This window comes from Haemaphysalis longicornis, unplaced genomic scaffold (genome assembly GCF_048455015.1).
Source record: "Haemaphysalis longicornis isolate Haplotype H1 unplaced genomic scaffold, Haemaphysalis longicornis Haplotype H1 scaffold_1, whole genome shotgun sequence".
Taxonomy (NCBI): domain Eukaryota; kingdom Metazoa; phylum Arthropoda; class Arachnida; order Ixodida; family Ixodidae; genus Haemaphysalis; species Haemaphysalis longicornis.
The window spans coordinates 457513691-457537788 of record NW_027526203.1 but is presented as its reverse complement, the minus strand read 5'-3'; the positions used below and the strand labels follow the sequence as shown (position 1 = coordinate 457537788).

The 24098-nt window shown below is 50.0% G+C and overlaps 1 protein-coding gene across 1 annotated transcript in view; it reads right to left on the bottom strand.

The window, feature by feature from the left end:
- LOC144156090 (fibroblast growth factor receptor 4-like) overlaps positions 1 to 24098 on the bottom strand; it is a gene marked incomplete in the record, with an annotated part of 113094 nt that overhangs the window by 8132 nt on the left and 80864 nt on the right. Inside the window, 10 exon segments of the mRNA XM_077687881.1 lie at positions 6079 to 6269; positions 7909 to 8019; positions 8408 to 8523; positions 9583 to 9725; positions 10304 to 10518; positions 11364 to 11502; positions 11736 to 11932; positions 18042 to 18165; positions 22688 to 22839; positions 23395 to 23496. Of these exon segments, the coding sequence (XP_077544007.1) occupies positions 6079 to 6269; positions 7909 to 8019; positions 8408 to 8523; positions 9583 to 9725; positions 10304 to 10518; positions 11364 to 11502; positions 11736 to 11932; positions 18042 to 18165; positions 22688 to 22839; positions 23395 to 23496 (1490 nt within the window).

Here is a 24098-nt window from a genome sequence, read left to right as displayed (position 1 = left end):
GCTGAGGCCAGATTGAGAGAATCGGCATTTGCACATAAAAGGCTACAGAGTTTGCTTGCATAGCATGTGTGGGATGTCCTTCGTTTTCTCGTGTGCCCACTCCGATGCATGCCACCTCGCTTCCTCTCGTGCCTTTCTTTTTTGCTTCTCACCAGCTATTTGCCATTTTCTCAACAAGTTGCACTATCAATTTATCATTTTTGGCCTAGTCAGTAACAGATCCGACTGCCACCTAAAGACCAGTGTTTGCTTCCTGAAGCTTGTCTGATATTCTCGTGGTTTGTTTGTAAGCAATTGGCCTGTATTTCTTCTGGAATCACCAGTGACTGTAGGGAGTCCACAGTGCAATATGAGACACAGGGAAAAGTGCTTTAAAAAGTGTCCTTTCCCTCGCTCAGGCCGGCATCGTTTACATGAAATGTTTCAAGATCTCTTGCTCTGAAGTGCTCACTCATTAGCGCTCAAACTGTGCACAGAGATAGCATTTTAAGTCGATTTTGTTTGAACGGCACACTGAACAAGAGTACTGCTTTGTTATTTCCAATGAAAGGCAACCACAAATATGCCCGTGTGTACAAGATCTCAGCGTACCTCACAAGTCTGTGGTCTCACTGAGTTTGCAGCCCTCCACTGCGGTGTGCCTTATAGCTCAGAGCATCACAAAATTGTACACTTTGTGTAAATTTGCAATAAATTAGAATACCAAGTTTCCTGTAGAAACAAACATCTAATCCCTCAATGCTTATAGTGTACGGTGGGCAGTGAAACAGTGTTTTGCCTGGAGCAAAATGAAATCCAGCATGTGTGAGAAGTCTTAAAGGGACAGACAACCGATTTTTGTCGAGTATATATTCTCTATCCCAGATGAAAGGGCATCACTTAAAGCACCTTGACGAGAAACGGTTTTGCTGATAATGCCCAAGAGCTTTTTATATCGAAATTTTTAGATCTGTGAGCCGTATGTGTCCCTCTCAAAAATGATGCTGGCAATCATGACATAGAGTAGCTCGGCAACATACTTTTGTCTGCATGCGAAATGAAAAACGATATTTAAAAACTTGTCCCCAGCTAAAAAAGTTTGAATCGCAGGCTTTCCTGTTCCGTTATGTGTTTTTAATGCAACGGTCTATTGTGCACGAAGGCACCATCTGTTGGGATAGACGATAGGTAGAATCTGGCTTCACGTTGTGGAGGTGGGAAGTTCGATTCTCCCCGGGCGCACCGTTTTTTTTTTAGAGAGAGAGAGAAAACTTTAATGAATACTGAAGAGGTTAGCCCCACAAACGGCGGGGCTTGCTACTTCAGATGGGGGTGAACATAGCGAGGTGAAAAAAAAAAAAAAAAAAGGAAGAGGGGAAGAAGTGCGCACCAACAATGAATAAGACGGAGAAGAAAATAAAATCAGTTCGGAACGTAGAAAAAAAAAATTACAGCACTAGGAGAAAAAATCTGAGGATCCCAAGTTTAAAGAACATCGGTTAGTCCCGTGTCAGACAGAAAAGTTAACAGAGCCTTTGTCCCTCGCGCCGCGTCAGCGTGATTTTGCCACGGACCAAGAAAGTGACGCAGCTCTAAAGAGTGTCCTCGTAGCAGTCGCACTAGAGTTCTTTTAGCTGTTTCGCGTTGAGTTGTATGCTTCGGGCAGTAACACAAGACATGCTGTATGTCGTCTCTCACAGAGCACACAGAGCACAATGGCGAGTCCGCCCAGCCTATCTTAAAAAGAAAACTACCAGTGAAGGCAACGTTCTGGCGTATTCGGTGAAGGACACCCTCAGTTTTCTTTTGCAGACCTCGCGGAAACTGGAAATTGCACTGAGGGTCAATCGCGTGCAGAGGCAAGGGTATCTTAAGAGGGTCCTGCCAAGCTGATAACTGCAGTTTCCATCCAAGCGCATTCACGGCCGTACTTCCGTCTCGTCTGGAATACGGGATTCCAATAGACACAAGCAGATTGTGCGCCTCTTTCGCTGCTGCGTCAGAGATGACGTTCCCCTTGATGCCGGAATGACCTGGTAGCCATTGAAGCGAGATGCGGTGCCCGTCTCGTAGCCCTAGTGTGTGCAATGCGTTTAGCTCGCGCACAAGTTGGCCGCAGCGGTGGGATGGCTTCATCAGTGCTTGCAAGGCAGGCCGCGAGTCGGTAAAAATCACCCATTGTCGAGAGGGACTATTGGTGATGTGAAAGAGTGCCGCCCTAATAGCAGTTAACTCAGTGAAGGTGGACGACGTCTTGTGGCTGAGTTTCTCTTTCACAGTTAGTCCCACCGACGGAATCCAAACTCCAATGGCTGACGAGTCAGACTTCACGGATCCGTCTGTATATACCTGAATATGGCCAAGATAACGCGAACTGATATGCTCCAGCGTGTAGTATCGCAAGGCTGGCTCAGGCAGAGATGATTTCTTGCCTATACCTGGTATGGTGAGGCCTATATCCCATGGTGCAGCTTTCCATGGCGGAAAGGCAGGCTTGCTTGGGCGTTCGAAGTTGGCCGGTAGGAGGCTCTGTACATGCGGGGAAGACACCTGTGCTAGAGGATGGTCAGCACACCGGGTTACGTGACGGAGGCTGGTGCGAAGGAACTCTTGGGCTTGGAGTGTCCGGGCGGACATACACCTTGCTTCGCAGAGAGTTCCATTCGTGGATGTGCACCTTGGAAGGCCCAGGCAGATGCGCAGAACTTGAGCCTGCGCACACTCTATCACTCTGAAGTTTGTCTTAGACAAACCAATCAGCGCTGGGAGGCTGTACCGCAGAAGGCCAAGGAATAGTGCCTTATAAAGTCGTAGTAGCGAAGCCACTGAGCAGCCCCATGTTTTTCCTGTCAGCATCCGGAAAATGGGCACAAATGAATGCAGGCGTTCTCTAAGGATACGGATATGGGGGGCCCAAGATAGTGAGCGATCTAATGTAACTCCGAGAAATTTATGGTTGTGAACGTATGGTATTTCTGTTTCATTTATGACCAGAGGATAGCGAGATAAATCCCGTCTCGTAAAGGCGACCGCGGCACACTTTTCGGGTGAAATTAGCAAGCCGCAGGTGCTAAGGTACTTTTGAATTGCAAGAAGAGCTTTCTGCAGTTTTGATCGTATACTTCTCCGGTTTTTGCCAGAAGCCCAGATACAGATGTCATCAGCATAGAGAGATATGTTAACACCTTGGGGTAGCACTTTCGTGATCCGGATGAGACAGATGCTAAACAGCACAGGGCTTAGGACTCCGCCTTGAGGGACGCCTTGTGTAATCTCATGCCGCCTTGTGTCGCCTTCCTTGGTGGTCATATAGACGTACCGCTTATGCAAGTAGTTACAGAGCCAAGTGTGCATCCGCCCTCGTAGCCCTACAAACGCCATTTCCCTTCGAACAGCTTCATGAGAAACGCTATCGAAAGCCGCCTTGATGTCTAGGAACACAGCTACTGCGATCTTTTTCGCAGCCTTTTGCCGATGAATGTCCCTCACCAAAGCAATGACGTTGTCAACGCTGCTTCTTCCTTCTCTGAACCCTGACATCTCTGGGGGATACACTTTTCTGTCCTCAAGATCCCAGACGAGTCGCTGCAGCACCATTTTCTCCATTACCTTCCCTATGCAGCTTAGTAAAGCAATAGGCCGGTAAGAGTTGATGTCGGTTGGCGGTTTTCCTGGTTTAAGGACCGGAACTAGGCGACCGAGTTTCCAGCTTGCTTCCACGCAGCCTGTCTCCCACGACTTGTTGTAGAAGGTAAGCAGTTGCCGGAGGGCGTTACTTCCGAGATGTCGTAAAGCCGAGTATGTAACGCCATCGGCGCCTGGCGAAGAAAGCAGGTTAACTGACGCTAACGCTGAGATAAGCTCGTGCATTGTGAATGATTCATCCATGAGCGTAGCATTCGTACTGGAGAGCCAATCGGTCAGGACTTCTGGAATCATTGCAGAGCTCCGGGGAGCTGTAACCTTGGCGCAAAATTCGTCAGCTACGTCCAGTTCACTGACGCCACGCTGGAGAGCTATTGATGAGAACGGATGAGCTTGACTCGGTGTTGCTCTCAGGCTGCGGAAAACTTGCCAAATGCGAGTTAGCGGTTTGCGGGGATCAAGCTTGGAACAAAATTCTCTCCAACGTTGTCTTGCAAGCTTATTCAGGTGCTTCTGAATGCGCTTCTGGGCATGTCTTGAAGCTCGAATGTCATCTGGTGACAGCGTTTTTCTCGCACGGCGCTCTGCTCTCCTGCGAATTGCGCGAAGGCGTCCGACGTTTCGACAAGAGAGAAGCATCTATAGGTACAAGAGCCAAAACAAAGTGGACTACAAGGCAGCGAAGGCGGCGGTCTCATCGAAGAAACGCTCCACGCGTCGCGACACCACCAGAACCACAGAAGAGAGGCGAAGTCAGAACACCGATTTTGACTTCTCCGAGTTCCCGCCGCTACCACCTCAGATGCCTGATCACCTTCCGCAAGTTGCAACCCCTCCCACCGCTCCTGCTGCTCCACGGCAGCACGCCTGGACACGTGCCAGCCAAGACCGTTTTTTTTTAAGCTGCCGTTGGCGTATTTGGGAACTGAAATCAAATATTTTGGCAGAACAAACGCCTCTGCCTCAGGCAGAATCGTCAAAGCTCCTTCACTAGGTCTGTTCACTGAACGCTGCCGTTGATACTGGGCATGGTGGCTCAGTTAGCCACACTGAGAGCAACCCAGCGGCGGCGGGCGGCGGCGTGTCTTTAGAATTTTCAAAATAATGTTAAGAAATACATATACAATTTAACCTTATACAAATACTTGTGTTAAAAGGTTTTCAATACGTAAATAAACGTTTCAGCAGCTACAGTAGCTGCTAAGTTTGCAGGTCACGTGACAGGGACACATATTGTAGTGCCAAGTTTCGACACTACGAACCGCCACCCTTCCGATTTCAGGAAGTTTGCTGCCAAATTAAAATTATTTCCGCCGGTTTGTTTAGAAATTGCTTGTGGTTACCGGGCTATATAAAACGCTGGCTTTCATATGAGCTAGAGAACATATACGCGACAAAAACCGGTTGTCTGTCCCTTTAAGGGGGCAGACTGGTCTTAGAGCTATTTTTTTTATTTACCAACCAATTTTAATGAGTTTTTTGTGCTGATTTCAAATCTGCCATTAAATATTTTGTAAGTTGATTATATTTTGAGTTAACTAATGATTAATTGCCATTATTTTGGGTCACAGTTACAAAATAACCACTCCATACAGAATGGCAATTACCACGTGGCTAGGCAGACAAATGACTAAAGAATACAACATAGGAAGTACTTTTTTGATTCAGCTATTTTTGGTCGTTTTACAACACAGGGAACTTCACTTCTCCCGTGCTCTTCCAGAAATCGCTCGCAGGTGGTGCCAATTGAACACAATAATAATTTTCCAAAGCCTCCATTTGAAAAATTTGTTTCCAACATTGTATTCTCCACACATTTTGGTATCAGAAGCAAAAGGAATTAAAGTTGTACCTGCTCTGGGTGCCAAGATATCTGAGGATGAAATGCTAGCTTTGCATTGCAAGAAAAGTGCTGTTTCACCGTCGAATTCTGCGCTTACTGAGCTGTAGAGTGCACTTTAAAATGCTATTATAATATAATAACAACAAAATAGGGTGCCTTTTGATGAGGAAATTTACAGACTGATAGAAAAATGGCCGTGGAGGCCAAAAATGACATTTTTGAGAAAACGCTTTTTTTGACCGTTTTGCGGCCCCAAAGACCCAACTGCCCCCTTAAGGCAAACCAGCCAGCAGTATAAGGTACGATATTTCTTTCTATAATTTTACTGGAGTATTTTTACAGGAAAGCATCTTCAAAAACTGGTCTGAGCACGTCCTGCAGACACAAAGGTTAATAAAGAAGGTAAAGTTTGCGGGGGTAATCATAACATGAAAAATCACAGAAAAATGGCACAAGCCTATAGTTTCTTGAGTGGCCTGTTGTAAACACTACATAAAACGCTATTGGTAATTTTCAGCGTACTATGGCACATGGCTTGCTGCAAGATTCAATCGATGTGCGTTTGTATTTGCGAGGAGTGTGAAGGCGTGTGTGGACAGCAACACACTAACCTTTTTGGAGGCGAGGTATTCCATCCCACGAGCAACCTGGTACGCGAACGAGACGAGGTCTTTGTGCGTCAGAGTCTTTGGTTTCAAGTCAGCCCCAATGGCTTGCTCGTAACCAGAGCACGGACGGTGGGAGCGTAGGAAGTCTCGCAGGTTCCCGTGTGCAGCGTACTCGACGATCACGTGCAGTGGACCTGCACCAGCGGGTGTTGTGCATTGAGCTCATGAATGTCGCAACCAGGTTGGAAATTTAAAGAAGTACTGGCGCAAAATTTCAAAGCTCAGATAACTATGTAAAAAATTTCCTTTGTATATAAAGATACCCCCTCAGAAGTTTAAACCGTAACCATTGAGTAAAGCATATTTTAAATCAATTTTAATCCTTGTGCACACAAGAAAGCTCATTCACGCCACAGACACAGCGCCAGACACAGACATCTGCACCACATATCGAGCAAGCTTATGACGTCATCTGCGCTTTGACCCAAACGGCTGACGTCAGGGCTCCCGTGACGCATCGAGGCAGCCGCGGTGCTGTTGGCGCGCGCTTTTCCACCTTGTGAACACATCACAGTTTCTGGGGCTGATGTCACGTGCGACTGCGGCCAATCAGGCCGGTCTGGCGAGCACACCCGCCCAGACCAGAATCAGCTGGGGTGTGACGAGAACAGTGACGTCAAATGAGCCTTCCCATCAATACGGCTGTCACTGAAACCGAAACTGGCACGAATAAACAGAGCTGTAAGTAATTGTTTATACTGCGTTCGACAATTTAATGTGCCATTCTATGATCAGTGGGCTCGTAGGTACCTATAGCCATGAAAAACACAAAAATTTCATGTCAGTACTCCTTTAAAATTTTGCAGAAACTACAAGTGGGAACTGTATAAATGCTGAAGCTGCTCTGCTATATAGCGAGCCACTTTGAAGTTGGCTTCACTACCACACATACACGCATTGCTGGGAAGACATTTTTCCAGGAGCAGAATGCCAGAATATGATGACATAAGGGCACTCTTTTTACTACCTCTTTAGCGCCCCATGTATAACAATGGAAGGCTATATACACCAAACCCCTTTAACTTCGGGTTCTCTACAATATGCAAATTTGGGAGACATTTTTTCAGCGGCAATATAAGAAGTCTCATATCAAAGTATAAAGGCCCGCGCACATTTTAATATTAATAGCATTTTCGTGTGCAGCAAAAGTGCGACACAACAACCGTTACAGACAGACATGCATTTCTCATTGCAAGGGAGAAGGCAGTTCTCTCCATTGAGGAGGAGCTGGGGAAGGGTGTAGATCGCAGTGCGTGGGCCTCGCTTACGGACCAGGCTCGACCTGGGCCCGCCAAGGTAATGTTTTCTTATTTGCCTCTAGCCCTGTGGCACCAGAGGCCACACCCAGCAATGTTTTGTTCGGGTCTGGCCCTTCCAAGGCCATATGACTGTGAGCTCGGGACCTGTCTGTACCTGATAACACTCTGCTTTATCTCACTTTCATGGTAAGCCAAGCTCTACAGTGCCCTCGACTAGAGTACCTGGTTGCGGTAGGTGACGGCACTATAAAAGAGACTTGTGCAAATGCTCGTATTTAAACAGCATATGAGAATGTATGTATTCCTGAAAGCTAGGTGTCATGGGAAATGTCACTTGCATTTGGCATAATCGCAATTGATTACAGTGGCTTGGAGGCGACATAGTGTCTGCGGGTGCTCTGTGCGGAAACAACTCACACTGCATCAGAAATTTGTGACTTGGTCACAAACCAGCCTTACTGTATCAAGCCACTTTCTCAGGTCCTAGCAGAGTGGTGATGTCAAAGCTACTTGCCATCTTGCGTGCAGCATCCAAGCAGATTGATGATGTTGATATGCTTTCCGATAGTCTTCATCACTTCCATCTCGGATACGAGGTTGGCCATTTCACTGTCAGTGTGCCCATCTGCAAAAGATGTGGTGCATAATATTTTCACATGACCTGATACAACCTTACTTTCGCCGATGCTGTTAGCAGCGCCGTGAAATTATAAACAAGCACGTGTTGGGTGAGCATGCCACGATGTTTACACAATCAACAGGGCTGCTGATTGCATTGCATTTTTTTTTAAGCCAAACCTAATCTTATTTCAAGGGAAGTTGAACTCGCGTGCTGGCAAGCTGGTCAGAATTGGCGATCCCTTATGAATTAGTCCAACGGCGCTGTATATCCGCAGGTTGGGGCCATGTCTACCCATATGCATGTGCAAACCAAATGCCCGTGCATATACAATCTCGCACAATTTAGAATACCCTGTTTCATGCTATTCTCAGAATTTAGACCTTGATCCCACCTTTCAGCATTTTGACAGCCACAACAGTGGGTCCTTCCTTGTCACCCAGACCATAGGCTTCAGCTTTGATCACTTGGCCAAAAGCTCCTTCTCCTAGGGGCTTGCCCAGGATCACCCTGAAAAAGTGGGAGAATCGTGTTATAATAATCGAGATACATTTAACGCACATACATTTTTTTATTAGGCGTGCTTGTCCGCAATATTTCTATGCCTCAAAGGCTGTCAGGCTGTCATTTGCATGGCGCACCTTGAGCGCTTCGTGCTTGGTGCCAGGAATAGATCAGCGTACTAGTACACTCACTCGCACTCAAATCTCAAGTTCACATGTGAGTATGGTGCCGAATGAGTACAAGCCGAAGAAGTACGTGCGACACACTGAGTGAGTGCCAGCCTTGCTTACAAATGTGACTCTCTGAAGATGCGTGTGTGTGTGTGAACGTCACGTTGTTGATCACAAGAACCTTAAGATCATCGATGCTCTGATTCGCACTCTGCGAGACCAAAGTTGGGAAGGACACTACGAATGCCCTAGCGCTCTTTATTATCGTATGTGGCGAATGTGTGACTGACATCATGCGTCACAGGTGGACAGACGGGTTTCGTCGTTGAGCACTTAAAGCATTTAATGTATGGTGATCTCCAACACACAACCTTGGTGACAAGGCAAGGGTAACTGTGTGCACCCCTGCCTGGGTATATGTCACATGTCTCATGGGTTAAGCCCATACTACGTGGCGTGACTTTCCCATGCAAATTCGCAGCTGTGGCACCTCTCAAGCAGCAAAATGATCTATTTTCCTATTTTCATTGCTGCGGCAATTTGCCAACTGCCAAGTGGCATCCACAGGAGAAGTTCGCCTGTTCGTTTGCCCCAGCAATGAGAATAGATTGTTTTGTTGCATGAGTGGTGCTGCAGCTTCGAAGTCACAGGACAAATTTGCACCATGTAGGACGGGATTTAGCAAAGTCCCACACCAAAGCCGCGAAACTTCCCTTGCACTTCGAAGAGGAAAGTACTTCTGTAGTGGTTCCCTATCGGTTTTTTTTTGGTTAACATTTAAATGCAGGCAGCTTCTCAAATGTGGAAGTTTAGTGAGCACACTTGGCACTAGTTTGACATCTTTAATGGAGACGGGGGTTTTAGTAGTGCATAGCCGGTGCACTGGGACGCCTACCTTTCCCTAGGGAACTCCCAGTCAGGGTCCAGGGGCAGCTCGTACTCGCACACGGTGTTCAGCTCTGAGGGCAACAAGAAGCCCCTCTGGTGGTCGATCTTGACCAGCGGGGCGATGGACGAGTCTTCATAGTGGCCAGAATCCTGTCGAAATGCCATTGGAATGCAGTTTTATTCCACTGCGACTGCATAGCAACTTGATGTGAAAAGTGCATAGGTACGGGTCAGCATGAAGCAGTGCTTTTGTCTACCTGTTATCTGCTTCTTGACACTCGCAAAATGTAAGTATGCTGCCCAGTTTAATAAAAGAACAGATGCGGCTGTGTGCAAAGTGCTGCCACTTTTATATTCATTTGGTAGTAAGCTCTTAAGAACACGGTTACCTAATAAACTCCAGCGGTAATCAGGTCCTCACCACTGAAATTAAATCTGACCAAATGAGGAAAACTTTAGGAAAAGAAAATTGTGCATACACTACTGGGATGAAATGAAACATGAACACCGTGGTGCATGGCATTAAGCTACTGCACAGTGACGGATGCAGTGGTTGGGGCCGCCACTGGTTACAAAGATCTCAGTTTAAGGAAATTTTGCATTTATTCTCTAGGCCAATATTTTACAGTCGTGTAAACCATGCAGTACGAATGCATGCGGCATGTGTGCAGTTTCACCCTTGTGCCAGCGGTCAAAGCGCTTCAGCAGTGTCAGCGATCTACACTCACTGATATCTGTCGCTCGAGGATGACCTTCTTGCGGACCACTACGTTCTGCTTCTGCGCCAGGTCGAGCTTCTTCTGCTGCATCGACAGCATGGTTGAGCGGCAGATGAGCGTGATGACCACTGCCGCCACCCCGCTTACGCCCAGCAAGATGATCAGCGCCAGTATCCAGGGGTGCTTGAGGAGCATGTGCGTAAAGCTGGACTTGGGTTGTGGCACTGCGCACAAGACACGCCCGTGCTTACCTTTTAGCGACCACAAAAAAACGCTCCAGATGAGAGAAGAATCCCCGAAAGTGCAAGAATACGCAATTGTGCTACGCTCTGCGCATCACTACGCCGTGCTTTCTTAGTATATGATTACTGTTACAGCGGTGAAGTCATCTTATCAATGCTTAGCGGTAGCTCATCGCATGCACATCGAGTGCTTTGCACTAACAGCTCGGCTATTGCAAAGAGTATGCAGACGCTTGAGCTTGTGCAGTTGCCTGATGTGCCTTTTAGTAGTACCATAAGATGCATCATGAGTGAGTTACAAGCTGCCTGATATGCTTTAAAGGCCAAGAAGTGTTTGAGGTGGCAGTAAGGAGAACCGGTGAGGCTATATATTACAACTCGGTTTTCTAGCTAGCCTTTGTACATGTATCCCTGTGTAAACTTATCCATTGTGGCTCTCTCCAGCAGCCGAACAAGGGGATAAAATTCACAGATGCTAAAAAAATACACCTGTCAGCTTCATTTTGTTTCAGCCCCAATGTTTCAGCCCCTGTTTCAGCCCCTGGTTGTTTCAGCCTTTAATGAGCAGCCCCAGTGCTGCTCATTAGGCCGTTACGGCTTTCTGGTGAAACAGGGATGAGTAGTAGACACATTCAAGAGACATCTTGTACAATTTTTAGGCCAAATTCTCAACGTACCAGAGAAGATGAGATGCCAGTTGAAATTTGGAAAGCGCAATCTAATAAAAGAAGAAGCTCATTTCCTGTCCCACACAAGGATACATGATAACCAACACTTGCTAGAAGCCGGGAAAAGAAGATTGCAGATAACTGTAAAAGGACACTCACATGGCTCAACATTCAAATAGACGCTCTTGTTGCTGATGCCAACGCTATTGCCAACCAGACAAGTGTACCAGCCTTCGTCTTCCATCGTCACATTGTCAATCACGAGGACCTTAGGATCATCGATGCTCTGATTCGCGCTCTGCAAGACAAAAGTTGGGAAGCACCCCACGAAAAAATGAGAAAGTCTTTCTGACTGTCGTCTCCGTGCTCACGCACAAATGAAATGTCTGAGGTGCACACATCACATCTTAGGTACTTACTTACCGATTCCTTTCCCCCCAGAAAAGCATGAGGAAAAGCAGCGGAGATGTCATTCACTGACTCATACCTTAGTGCAAACACGGGCTCAATATCGTGGCCCCTTAAGCTTACCTGAACGACTTTGACATAAGGCGTGGTCTCATCATCATTCTGGAAGTAGGAGCCGTTGACGGAGTAGTGGCGCAGCCAGCGGATGTGAGGCTGCAAGTCACTGATGAAGCGGCATTCAAAGCGCGCCTGCTCTCCCATGTATACGGTCTGGTTCTCCATGAACTTCCCATAAAATATTGGCCGATGTGGGATTCGTTCTGCAAATGCACAAAGCAAGCCCATATTGTTCCTTTTGCAAATATGTACGGCTGAAAAAGCTGGCAAATTTGCATTTTCAGTAAGCCATTTTTCGCCTACATGCCAGGAGAAGTCATTTCAGCTAACGACGTCTGCAGGGAACATGGGACTGTTTTTCAAACGCAATGTATTTGAGATCACAGTTGTGGGGAGCGCCTTGGCACACCTTCTTGCCAAGAGGGTGTTACCCGGAGACCCTCGCCGCGAGCTCCCTTCCCTTGCCCTCCTCGCCTGCCGTGCGGCTACCGGGCCGCAAGACTGGGGAGACGTCGGCACCCGAGGGATGGCGCTGGCGGACACGGGGCAGAAGCAGCGATGGGGAGGAGCGGGCGGTGGGGCTGAAGAGCCGCGCGCGGTAAGGTCCCTGGCGCGCGGGGACTCGGGACTCGGGAGAGACAGAGAGTGTTTTGGTGTGTGCGTGTGTATGCCCGGACGGTCGACAGCGTGGAGGATGTAAGTAAAGAGTTCCTTCACGCAACCGCAGTGTGCCTCAATCCTTGGCATGCCGTAGAGAGCAGGCCCACATCTGGCGCCCGAACGTGGGGCTGATGTCAAGCCCACCCGTGGACATTTGCTCTCTGCGGCTGCCGGGAAGGGGCCCACTGCGGTTTGGGACGGCATTCCTTTGTTCCGGGAAGGAAGCGCCATTTTGGCAATGGGAGACCAGGGCTTTGAGCCGTGTAGATGCATGTTTGTAAATTAGTTTTGAGGCCAGTGTTTTAGTTTGCTTATGTTTTGCGATGGCTGTATATATGCCTGAAGTTTTTCTTGCGTTTTTTCCTCTGTTGTTCGGGTAACGGCCTGAGTGGTTACATTGCGAGTGTATTTAGCGTTTGTAGGGATATTAGTCGCTTCTGTATTTTGACGTGTTCCTACTGTAGTTTTTTTTTTGTATTTTAATGTGGCTGTAGTTCAGCCCCGTTGGTCCTATGTATTGTCTTGACGTTCGTTTTTTGCTTCCATTATAGATTTGTGTGTGGAGTGTGTTTGTCGCGTTACGTATGTAGTTAGCGCGGCTTCCTCTGTATTTCGCGTCTACAGTTTGGCGTGGTTGAGCCAGCTTTTTGTTGGGTGGTTCGCTGGAAATGGCTCCTACCACAAGGAGAGAGACGGGAGAGAAGGAGGAGCCGCAGGGCTCGGGGGGAGACTCAGCGGCCGCTGCGCAGGAGGCTGCTGGTCAGTTGCAGCCCGCAGATCTCGCCTCAGTGATGAGGCAGATGACCGGGATGTTCGCGGAGATGACCCGAATGCTCGGTTCGGCGCCAGCGGCTCCCACCGCGGGTCCTGTAGTGCCGGTCTCGAAGCTGCGTTTGAATATCGAGGTTCCCTCCTATTCCGGCTACGGAGACGTGAAATCCGTTTGCGAATACCTGCAGCAACTGGATTCGTATCAGACTGTGGTAGGCGCATCGGATGATGACGTGCTGAGGCGGGTCCTGCCCGTGGCACTGGTAGGAAGCGCTGCGCGTTGGAGGCGCTGCCAACCGGCTTTCGAGTCGATGGCAGATTTTAAGGACCGCTTCCGCGCTGAATTCCTGCCACCCGATTACGAACACCGTATGAGGGACGAGCTTGCCCTTCGCACGCAGCACCCTGAGGAGAGCCTCCTCGAGTACGTGCGGGCGATGCAGGAGCTGTACGAACGGGCCGACCCCGAGGCAGCCGACGCCGTCAAGGTAGCGCGCGTGTGCAGGCAATGCCACCCGTGTTTCAGACCGTACCTGCGGGGCCGGAGTTTTCGCAACTTTGAGGCCCTCGCACAAGAAGCGCGAGTAATTCAGGCTGATTTACTCGCCGAGCTTCACTACAGGTTGCCTCTGAGACCCGAGGAATCGCTCGAACCGGGTTGCGCCTGGTCGGGAGGGGGAGCGGATAACGGCCCCACAAACTCCTCGGTCGGAAGCAACGCAGGCGACGGAAGAGGGAGGCAGGACGAAACAGCCCGCTTGTGCTGGTTTTGTCGCAAGCCTGGCCACTTTTCCCGTCAATGCCCCGAGAAAATGCGTAGCACGCAGGGAAACTCGGATCGCCGGCGACAGTGTAGAGCGGTGGCTCGTCGTCGCCGGCGGGAAGCGAGAAGAGGGGGCCAGACAGAGGGGGCGCGAGGGAGCCCCCAGGGCACCCCGAAGCTGGCGTCGACGGGCAACTGGCCCCCTCCGCATGTAGGGCACACGGGGACCCATCCTCGGTGGCCCCATTCATGCGAGTGCAATTAGTCGGTCAAGAACTTTTTGCACTGGTCGACACAGGCTCGACGGTTTCTCTCATCGGGGACGAAATCTTCGAAGCCTGCCGGAAAAGAAGAATCCGGGTCAGGCCCGCCGAGACACCCTTGAGCTTAGCAGCGGGTTCGGCAAAAGCAGACGGAGCTGTGAGACTCACGCTCGCTTTTGATGGCAGAAAGCGTAGACAGCGTTTTGTTTGCTTGCCTGGTTTGTCTGTTCCAGTCATACTGGGCAGAGATTTCCTCTCGAGGGAGGGTGTTGTGCTCGACATGGGGAGGAACGGCTACCGGTACGGGCCGCAACCCCCTTTCTTTCCTTTCGCGAACGCGCCGATGCACGGTTTACAACCGCACGGGGCAAATAGACTCTACTGCGCTGCGGAAGGCCAGGGAGAGGCGTCAGGAAAGAGGAGCACTGATGTAGAAGCGATCGTCGCATCTTTTTCAGGATCCGATGATCAGCGCCGAATGTTGGCGGAAAGTTTGCTCCCCTTATCGGAAGGGGGTGGCGGAAGCGCGCGCGCCGAGTGCAGTGGTTTCATGGGCGGCGCGGGCCACCCCGAGAGGGGGAGGAAAGGGCCGGACGGAGGAGTCGAGGCCGGCCGCAAAGGGAAAGAGGAGCGGCATCTCGCAGCTGCGATTTCTCGCCCCCCGAGAACAGAGGCAGAAAGGAATCTGTCGTGGGGGGAGGTAGTGAGTAAGGAAGAGCTCATTGAGGCCCAGAAAGCAGACGGTCTGTGCCAGCGGGTGCTGAAAAGGCTAGCGGGAGGCGTAGCTTGCACCGGTAACGCTGAGGGGTTTGACGCGTATCTGCTGGGCGACGATGGCTTATTACTTCGCTACTTTCCCCAACTGGACGACGAAGAGGCGGTTTCATCCCCCTTTCGAGTCGTGGTCCCAAGGAAGCTGCGGAAACGGTTCATGCGGTACTTTCATGACTCAGCGCTGGCAGGACATGGCAGCGGCAGTAAGACTTACGACAAGTTATGCCGTGTCGCGACCTGGCCAGGCATGAGGAGAGACGTGCTGAGCTATTCCCGCGCTTGCCCTCTTTGCCAGGTAGCGAAGCCGCGCGCTGGGAAGCCTGTGGGTTTCATGAAGCCGGTGGAAAGCAGCTACCCGTGGCAGATTGTAGCGTGTGACGTAATGGGACCCCTCCCAAGATCCGCGCGAGGAAACCAGTTCATTCTGGTTATAACGGACCACTTTTCTAAGTGGGTGGAGTTGTTTCCCCTTAGAAAGCTAGCGTCGGAGCGGATCGTAGAGAAGCTGGTGGAGACATTCACTCGTTTCGGCTTCCCCTCCGACCTGATCACTGACAATGCTTCGTATTTCACAAGCAAAGTCTTTTCAGACTGTTGTCGAGCGCTGCACATTCGGCACAGGAAAACGAGTCCTTATCATGCTCAGAGCAACATCACTGAGAGGGTGAACAGGAACCTGAAGTGCATGCTGGTTGCGACAACCAAGGAGCATAAGGACTGGGACGCGCGTTTGCCTGAGCTGGCTTTCGCGACTAGGACTACCGTAAATAGGTCAACAGGTTTGACACCAGGTTACCTAAACTTCGGTAGAGAGATCGCTTTTCCAATGGAAAATGCACTTCAGTACGCGGCGGCGGGTAACGCCCCTTCTCTGTCGCAGTACGCGGCTAGGATCCGGGAACGCCTTTGGGCAGCGCAACGCACGGCTCGGGAGAACCTCGACGTGGCGCGCATGGAGCAAGCCGAGCAGTATAACAAAGGCCGTCGTCACCTTGTGTACAACATCGGTGACCTAGTGCTAAGGAGAACGCACCCACTCAGCAACGCTGCACGCGGTTTCACCGCAGCGCTCGCACACAAATGGCAAGGGCCATACAGAATTACGGCACAGACGACTCTGCTCACGTATGAGATGCAGTCGCTTGAAAGCGACGAGCTGGTGGGTCCTGTGCACGTGAGCGATCTCAAGGCCTATCACGTTCGCACTGGCGATGACGAACAGGTGGTAGCAGAACCAGAAGGTGGGAGTCCCGCTACTGAGGACAGAACGGCCGGCGATAGGGTTCGAACCCATCGTTACGACCTGAGGGTGCGGTAGTGTCTACCCCCCACGGGTCCGGGTCTCACGTGGTTCTACCACGGAGCAACCCGCAGCACAGTCACCGCTTCAAGTTTCATCGCGCCACCTGTGCGGTGGTGCGAGGCGTGGTTTTGTGCCTGGCCGTTACGATGACCCGCCGCGGTGGCTCAGTGGCTAAGGCGTTGCGCTGCTGAGCACAAGGTCGCGGGTTCGATTCCCGGCCGCGGCGGCCGCTTTTCTGATGGAGGCGAAAAGCGAAAACGCCCGTGTGTACGAGATTTCGGCGCACGTTAAAGATCCCCAGGTGGTCAAAATTAATCCGGAGCCCTCCACTACGGCGCGCCTCATCGCCTGCGTTGCGTCGGCGTGCTAAACCCTACAATCAATCAATGGCCGTTACGATGCCAGCCTGGGCCTGCCGACAGCGGGCCCTTCCGGTGCGACCCGGGAGCTTCGCACCACCGGCCTGGTTGTGCGGGGCGAAACGTTCGTGCCTGGGCGTTGCGAGTCCGGCCCGGGCCTGCCGAGCAGAGGGCCTTCCTGGTTCGACCCGGGAGCTGTTGCCACGGTCCGGGGGTCCTACCGCCCTTCGGAGATGCGAGGCGGCTGCGGTTCGCCTCCTTGTCAGCGGCGGAGCCCTGTTCGTGGGTTGGAGGCCTGCTGAGCTCATCGCGGAGCTGTAGCCCTGGCGTGGAGGCGCCGGTGGGCGCAGAGCCTACAGCTCGCTCTGGGGCTGCGAGCGCCCATCAACCGGGTTTGCCCCGGGCTCATCGCGGCGCCTACGGTTCCGGCGCCGAGCAGCGGAGATCGGAACACCGGGGCGCTGTCGAGAGGAGCCTGCCCGTTCTATGGATTCCTGCGCCGGGCACCCGAGAATGCGCTCCTGCGGACGCCTACGTGGTGACGATGGCGACAGAGCGGCATGCTGCCACACTTCGGCGGGTGCCAGCCCACCCACAGCCGCACAGGGCGGCCCCAGGCGCCGACCAGTGGTTCCTCGTGCACTAGAACCCCGAGGGTGATCTTCAATGATGGACCCGTATCCCGTGTTTGAGGGGGGGAGAGATGTGGGGAGCGCCTTGGCACACCTTCTTGCCAAGAGGGTGTTACCCGGAGACCCTCGCCGCGAGCTCCCTTCCCTTGCCCTCCTCGCCTGCCGTGCGGCTACCGGGCCGCAAGACTGGGGAGACGTCGGCACCCGAGGGATGGCGCTGGCGGACACGGGGCAGAAGCAGCGATGGGGAGGAGCGGGCGGTGGGGCTGAAGAGCCGCGCGCGGTAAGGTCCCTGGCGCGCGGGGACTCGGGACTCGGGAGAGACAGAGAGTGTTTTGGTGTGTGCGTGTGTATGCCCGGACGGTCGACAGCGTGGAGGATGTAAGTAAAGAGTTCCTTCACGCAACCGCAGTGTGCCTCAATCCTTGGCATGCCGTAGAGAGCAGGCCCACACAGTTCACAGCTAAAAGCCTCTTTCTACAAGCATATGGTAGCTCTTTGGATTTCCCTCTTGCTACACTATGCATGAAAACTGCAGAGAATATTTCACTAAGCAGTGGAGCACACATTTTAGGACATCATCGTCGTGGTTTTTTACAGCCCTTTAACGTCCTGCAGCAGTGGTCAAAGGAGACAGCTGTATACTGTAGATGTTGCAGAATAAGAACTGATTTTTTTTTGTGGCTGTCTGTATTATTATTAATTCATTATAAGTACATCGGCCTATACACTGCAGAGGTCAGACAGTGGTCCGTACAGTGGCTAGAGAAAAGAGCTTTGTACAAACCTTTTATTTCTACAGTGTAGCTGTAGCTGATGTTCCCAAGAGAATTGATGGCCGTGCAGGTGTAGTTACCAGCGTCGGACACCATGACGTCATCCATCGAAAGTTTGTGTTTCTTGTAGGAAATCTGTGAATAACAAACACCTGCTACTTAGCGAGGAAGTAAATGCCATCTTCAGTGACATATTGAGTCTTTATTACTCTCTTTAGGAATCTGTTAAGGACAGCCAAAAAATGTTCAGCTCCCTGCATAATTGTATTCAATGCTCGAATTATGAAGTTTATGTCTTATTGATGTCAACAGCTGCTTCTTTGCAACCAAAATCGGTTTACTTTTTCGCAGTTCAAGAAATGACGTTCATTGCAAAATACACGTGGACACTGGACAGAAAAACCAAGCAGCACAAAAAATATTTTATCGCTAAAAAAGTTATGGCAGCATCACATCTTGATACAACCAACCAATACAACCAAACCAGCCAAACGTGTTTAAAATTTAATCTATTTTCACTGAAATTTCAATGCACGCCCTCACCATGACTCCGCATTATTAAATTAACACACCGTCCCGCCTAACACGCAAGGGCCCTGTTATCCAACATAGCCCACCATCGCCTATTCTTATTGGGCTGTAAATACATGACATCTCCATGACGACGTTTTTGTTTTCATTCCTTGTTTTAAGGCCATCTACAAATTATGGCATACACCTTTTGGTGGTCCTTACTCCAAGGGCCTCATCTCTAGAATCACTTACCCAAGTTGAATCACCCACATTGAATAACAGCATATATTTGGGGCTCAGGTAGGTCCAGTCTGGTGCGACTAGTTGCATTAATCACTCAAATTGATTCATGACAATTTACGGAATTTTAACTGGTACATATTGCCTATTAAAACATCACAACTGTGTAGTAAGCTCAACAACCTTTAAAGGGACACTGAAGTGATATGTAAACATTGCGGGATTACTTGCGCAAATTGTAGTCCGGAGTCCCCAGGCCATGTTTCGACCACCCTTGGCGCGTTTACGCGATTTTATTTAGTAGAAAAAGTAATTCGAAAATTCTGTCCTCCTCTCTTTACGCTCGCCCATTTTCTGCGGCGTTTTCGTGTGACGTCAGGAGGGGATGAGCTGGCAATTGGCTGCGCTACTGCACGGCTCCCCGGCCTTCAGACAGAGTCAGTCGGCCCAGCGTTTCGTCCGCCGGCCGCCGACGGGTCGTCGCTATTCGTTCTCTCAGTTGAAACGAAGCCAGGACACGTTTGTGAATGGAAGAATCTGCCTTTCTTTACTTGGTTAGTTTGTACACTGTATCTAGCTCCAAGTCAAGGTCGCTTCACACAAGCGCTGCACAAGCGCACATGCGACGCTTCGCTGACTGGTACGCCAGTAGGAAAATATAAGGCCTCTTGAAGGCGGGAGAAGAGTAAGCGAAGTCAATATAGGTACTAAGGAAATAAAATCAACTGATATTTTTACCGTACAGCGTAAAACTAGGGTGCGGGAAGCACGTTTTTGCGCTGGGCGAACAAGCACGACTACGCATCTGCGAACGCTTTTCTGTCTACGAAATGCAATTGCTAGACGTGAGCTATTGTGGAAAGTCGGGCGACCCTTACTGCACGAGCGCAATGCAAGAAATAGTCACCTAAGCTACTTGAAATGCCAAAACTAAATAAAAGTGGAAACTGGTTGTACAATATATACTCTACATTACCAAGGGCAGCAAAGCCTGCCCCGTAGCCTAATTGTCTGGCGCGTTAGGTGTGTCACCGCAAGTATTTTGCAAGTCACGAGTTCGAATCCCCGCGGGTACGTGCTTTTTTTTTTTTTTTTTTTGTAAGTTAACTTTTTCGTTTTCCGCCGATGTTTTCTATATTGAGTTCACCTTTTTTCGGACCGCAACGTTCATGGCTCCACGAACTAGATCACTAAACGCGCGCAGGCTGGCACTGGCGCGCTAGCGAGTTCTCGTTGGCGTGCTGTTGCCATAAGCACCGACTCTTGCAGGCAGTGGGCACAGGCCAGAATGAACAGACCCTTGGCCTGGTGCGAACACGCTTTTTACGATGCAGGCATGAGGGAGGCAAGCTCCAAATATGGGGGAAAAGCGCATGACATTTGGGCGTCTACGGGTACGCGGAGGGCGTTCATGCACTGCGTAGGTCTCGGCTAGTGAATGCTACGATTCCAAGCCTGCCTGGGAGGCTGATCTTTATGCATTTTTACAGCTGACAACATGGCAGAAGCGCGGAACGATGATTACTGAGTTATTGAAAATGCCCATCCAACAACACCACCGGTTGTATTTTACAGAACCGAAACCGAAACCGAAACTTGTTTGGTTACTCACCTTGGGCATCGTCCAATCACGGTGCCCGCTCCTCCCAACGTCACAGCTTTAGTTGGTGCGGCCGCCGCAAACCGCGCATGGTAGTTTTTCTTCTTTCGCGCTTTGTAAAATAATTACCGATTTGTCAACCGGATAAACGATGAAAAGTGTGCTAATTTGAGCCAGTCTACGCAGTGCAAGCAAAAACGGGAGCTTGACAAATTCACTTCAGTGTCCCTTTAAAAGCCGTCTTATTGCCTTGCTCGTTTTGTGACGTGAACAAATCAACGGGAATCGCGGTAATGAGTCGATAGCTGTACAAGCACTTCAGCCTTGTTTATAAGTGAACCGAAATTGAGCTAAGAATGAGTGGATGACAGGCAACTCAACGACTCAACGCAGTAGTTCTCAAATAGGGGCCCGTCTGCGAGCTTTGCCGCACGACACATATCTTGAAAGTCAGCTTTTTGCGCAACACTGCAATTGTGCAAGAAAGCCACACAAAATGTGAATGAATGAACAAATGAATGACTTTAATGCAGAAAGGAGGCTAAAATGTCCTGAGGGTAGGAGATGGAAAAAGGGATTGGGAAAGACGTCTCTAATCAGTTGTAGTACATGCGACTGTAATGTTCAAGTTTCATTATATCAAAGTAGTTGTCTCTCGAGGTCCTGTTGGAGCAACACACACATTGGCCTGCCCCTGAAAGCCCTAACCACATGGACGCCAAGTCATGCCACATCAAATCAATTGGTGACGTAGCATGATAGAAGCGCGTCGGTGTTCGATCATTTGTGCCTGGTTAAGTTGAAAGGTAGTTGGTCAGCCATTAAACCATTTTATAGAAACAATTTTCATGGGCGAAATTTACACCTTTTTCAAGCCAAGGTTGGGCCCCTGGTTACTGGTACAGTGGAATCTTGATACAATTCTGGGTGATACGAATTTCGGGATGATACGAATTATTGAGAAGTCCTGGCGAAATAGCATTGTTTACAAAGGGAAAAATCTCGGCTGTTACGAACGGACCTGCGCGGCCCGGCGGATGATACGAACGAGCCGGCGAGGCACCCGACTGCCGAGCCAGCAAGCGACGGCGACGTACTGGCTCTCGCTTCCCTCTTTGTCACACTCTCTCTAAAAACGGCTGGGTTGTTTTCTGCTCGCGAAAACGCGCCGCACACGCCACAGGCGCGCTGCTCGCGGCATGGCGGCGGCTTCGGCTGCGAAATGGTGCGGGGCGCTCGAGCGACCGCTTCTAACCGCTCTTTAAAATGCCGCTCAAGGCACAGGAGCTGATAACGTGGGCGAAAACGGTACTACAAAACATCATCCGCGCCGCTGGTGAAAGCACCCATGAAATATCTGCCGGGATGCTAAGCCTAAACATCTCCGGCGGAGCCAGCTGGCTGTCTCGAGCGCTTCTAAACTGCCGCCATGAGACGCGCGCCTCCCCATTGGCGCAAGTCGTCAGGCTCTCCCACTGCCGCGTGCGTCATTTTCTGACCGAGGCAGAAGCTGCCGCGGGAGCGGAAGCTTCGCCACGGGCGTGAAAAGATCGCACGCGCAATGCCGACGCGCACTAATCGCGTGCAAAAACGCACCATGCGGTTCACGCCTTGACTGTTGCGGTACGTGTGTAGTGAGCTTGGGCACCGCGGGTGAGGAGACGAGTGCGAAGTTTTTCAAGAAAGGACCGCTCGGCGACATGGATGTTAAAAAAAGCACGAAAAATCATGGATTTCTTCACGCGAAAGTAGGTAAAGAAATTGATGTTTAAAGAAATTGACGTTTTAGTGCTCAATTTTTTGGTCTGTGAATTGGTTCATACGAATTTCGGATGATACGAATATTTTTCGCGGTTCCGCGAGATTCGTATCATCGAGATTCTACTATACACTCTCGGTTGACAACGGCTGACCCAGCGGATGGAACATAGCCCTCCGAGTCCGACTCGCACGAGCAACGGTGTTGTGCAGCGAATAGCTGTGAGTTTTGACCCCCCTGGCCTGCCGGTGGGGGCAGCTGCGGTTCAGTGCGCTCTTATCGGCGCGATTTTTTTACAGCACTTTTTTACGGCACTTTTGAACGTGTATTTCTTTACGGCACCTCCTGCACGAGGGGAGTTCTCGGAGTGTCCGCGGTGTATATATCCAGGACTAGTAAACCAGAGAGGCCGAATGCGGCCACTTTTAAGGTGTGAAAAAGCCGTATCTGCGTCGCCCTCTCTGTCTGGTCAGGTCGCACGATATCACTCAGTCTTGTGCATCATTCGGACAGGGGAGCGACGCCCAGTAAGCGGGTAGACCCACCTTTTTTCCGAGCAGCCGCGTTGGAGGCTGGCCGTTCTTGAGCCACGTTATGTTTGCCGGCGGGTTGCTCTTCACGGTGCAGGTCAGCTCCACGCTGGCTCCAGCCGGGTACACCACCAACTGGGGCTTGACCTTCACGAACGTTGGCGGCTCTGAAAGGGCCGGACAACAAATGAACTGCCTACCCGTTTTTTATTGACCGCTGGAAAAATTGAGGTCCATGTATACACCCCTGCTTTTATTTCTCTTCTCGGCCTATTCACTAATGAGCCCTCCGAAATGAGTAGGTCAGCTAACCCAATTTATTGTGACACACCAGCATGCGCAATACGTTTATTTTGAACACTAACCACACTGCCATTTATCGATCAGTCTAGGTTATAAACAAAGTAATTAAAATAAGTAACAAAACTACAATTTTATCTAATTTTGTCAGTTTTTGTGTGTGCATTTTTCTCTCAGGTAATCAACGCAGTGAAGTTGAGATTGTTTTGGGCATTCATTTAATTATGGACGCGCAAAACGTTTCCTCGCGTTTTCAGGCGATGTCGTGCAGATGTGCCCCGTTACAGCGATTTTGGCTAGGCTAAACAAACTACCGCATGACACTGCTATGGCTACAGGGTGACTATTAGAAAAATTTGTCACTGACACTATCTGATTTCTCGGGGAGAGAGCGCGGCGCTTCTGGTCAGCATATAATTTACCCAGCTTTTCCGTGTCTTCGTCCATCGAATCGGTGACCATGCTTGCATTCCTTGTATGAAGAATGTTGTCCAAGGTGCTTGCTTGATCGCCAGAGACAACTTCTGGGAGAAAGGCAACACTTAATTAGCGGTAGCATAATGGAGAGCGGGACTTTGTACATAGCAATCTGATCTGAAATGGGGCTAAAGGCGCAAAACTTTCAAATGTATATATTTACGGCCACCCTCGATTCGCAATTCATTGTCATCGTGAATATGATTATGTTGCGTTCGAATTCAATTTCAAGCAACGCTAGTTCCAGGTATGAGGCAATGGCACCTTGAATATATATATATATATATATATATATATATATATATATATATATATATATATATATATATATATATATATATATATATATAATATATATATATATATGGGCATTGGGAGTGTGCTGCTCTGATATTTATGCGTGGTCGCGACATCGTGGTCATATGCAGTGTGGAAGGCAGCGGGTCAATCTCCCTGTTACTTCTCACCACCTAAACCCATCGCCACTATCATCTGTGAATGATCATCATCATCCCCGCGGGTTAGTTCCTTCGGTGGCCTGTGCTCGGCAGCCTAATAAAAGTGGTCCTTCCGCATCTCGGAACACCGTCTCTCTCTCTCTCTCTCTCTCTCTCTCTCTCTCTCTCTCTCTCTCTCTCTCTCTCTCTCT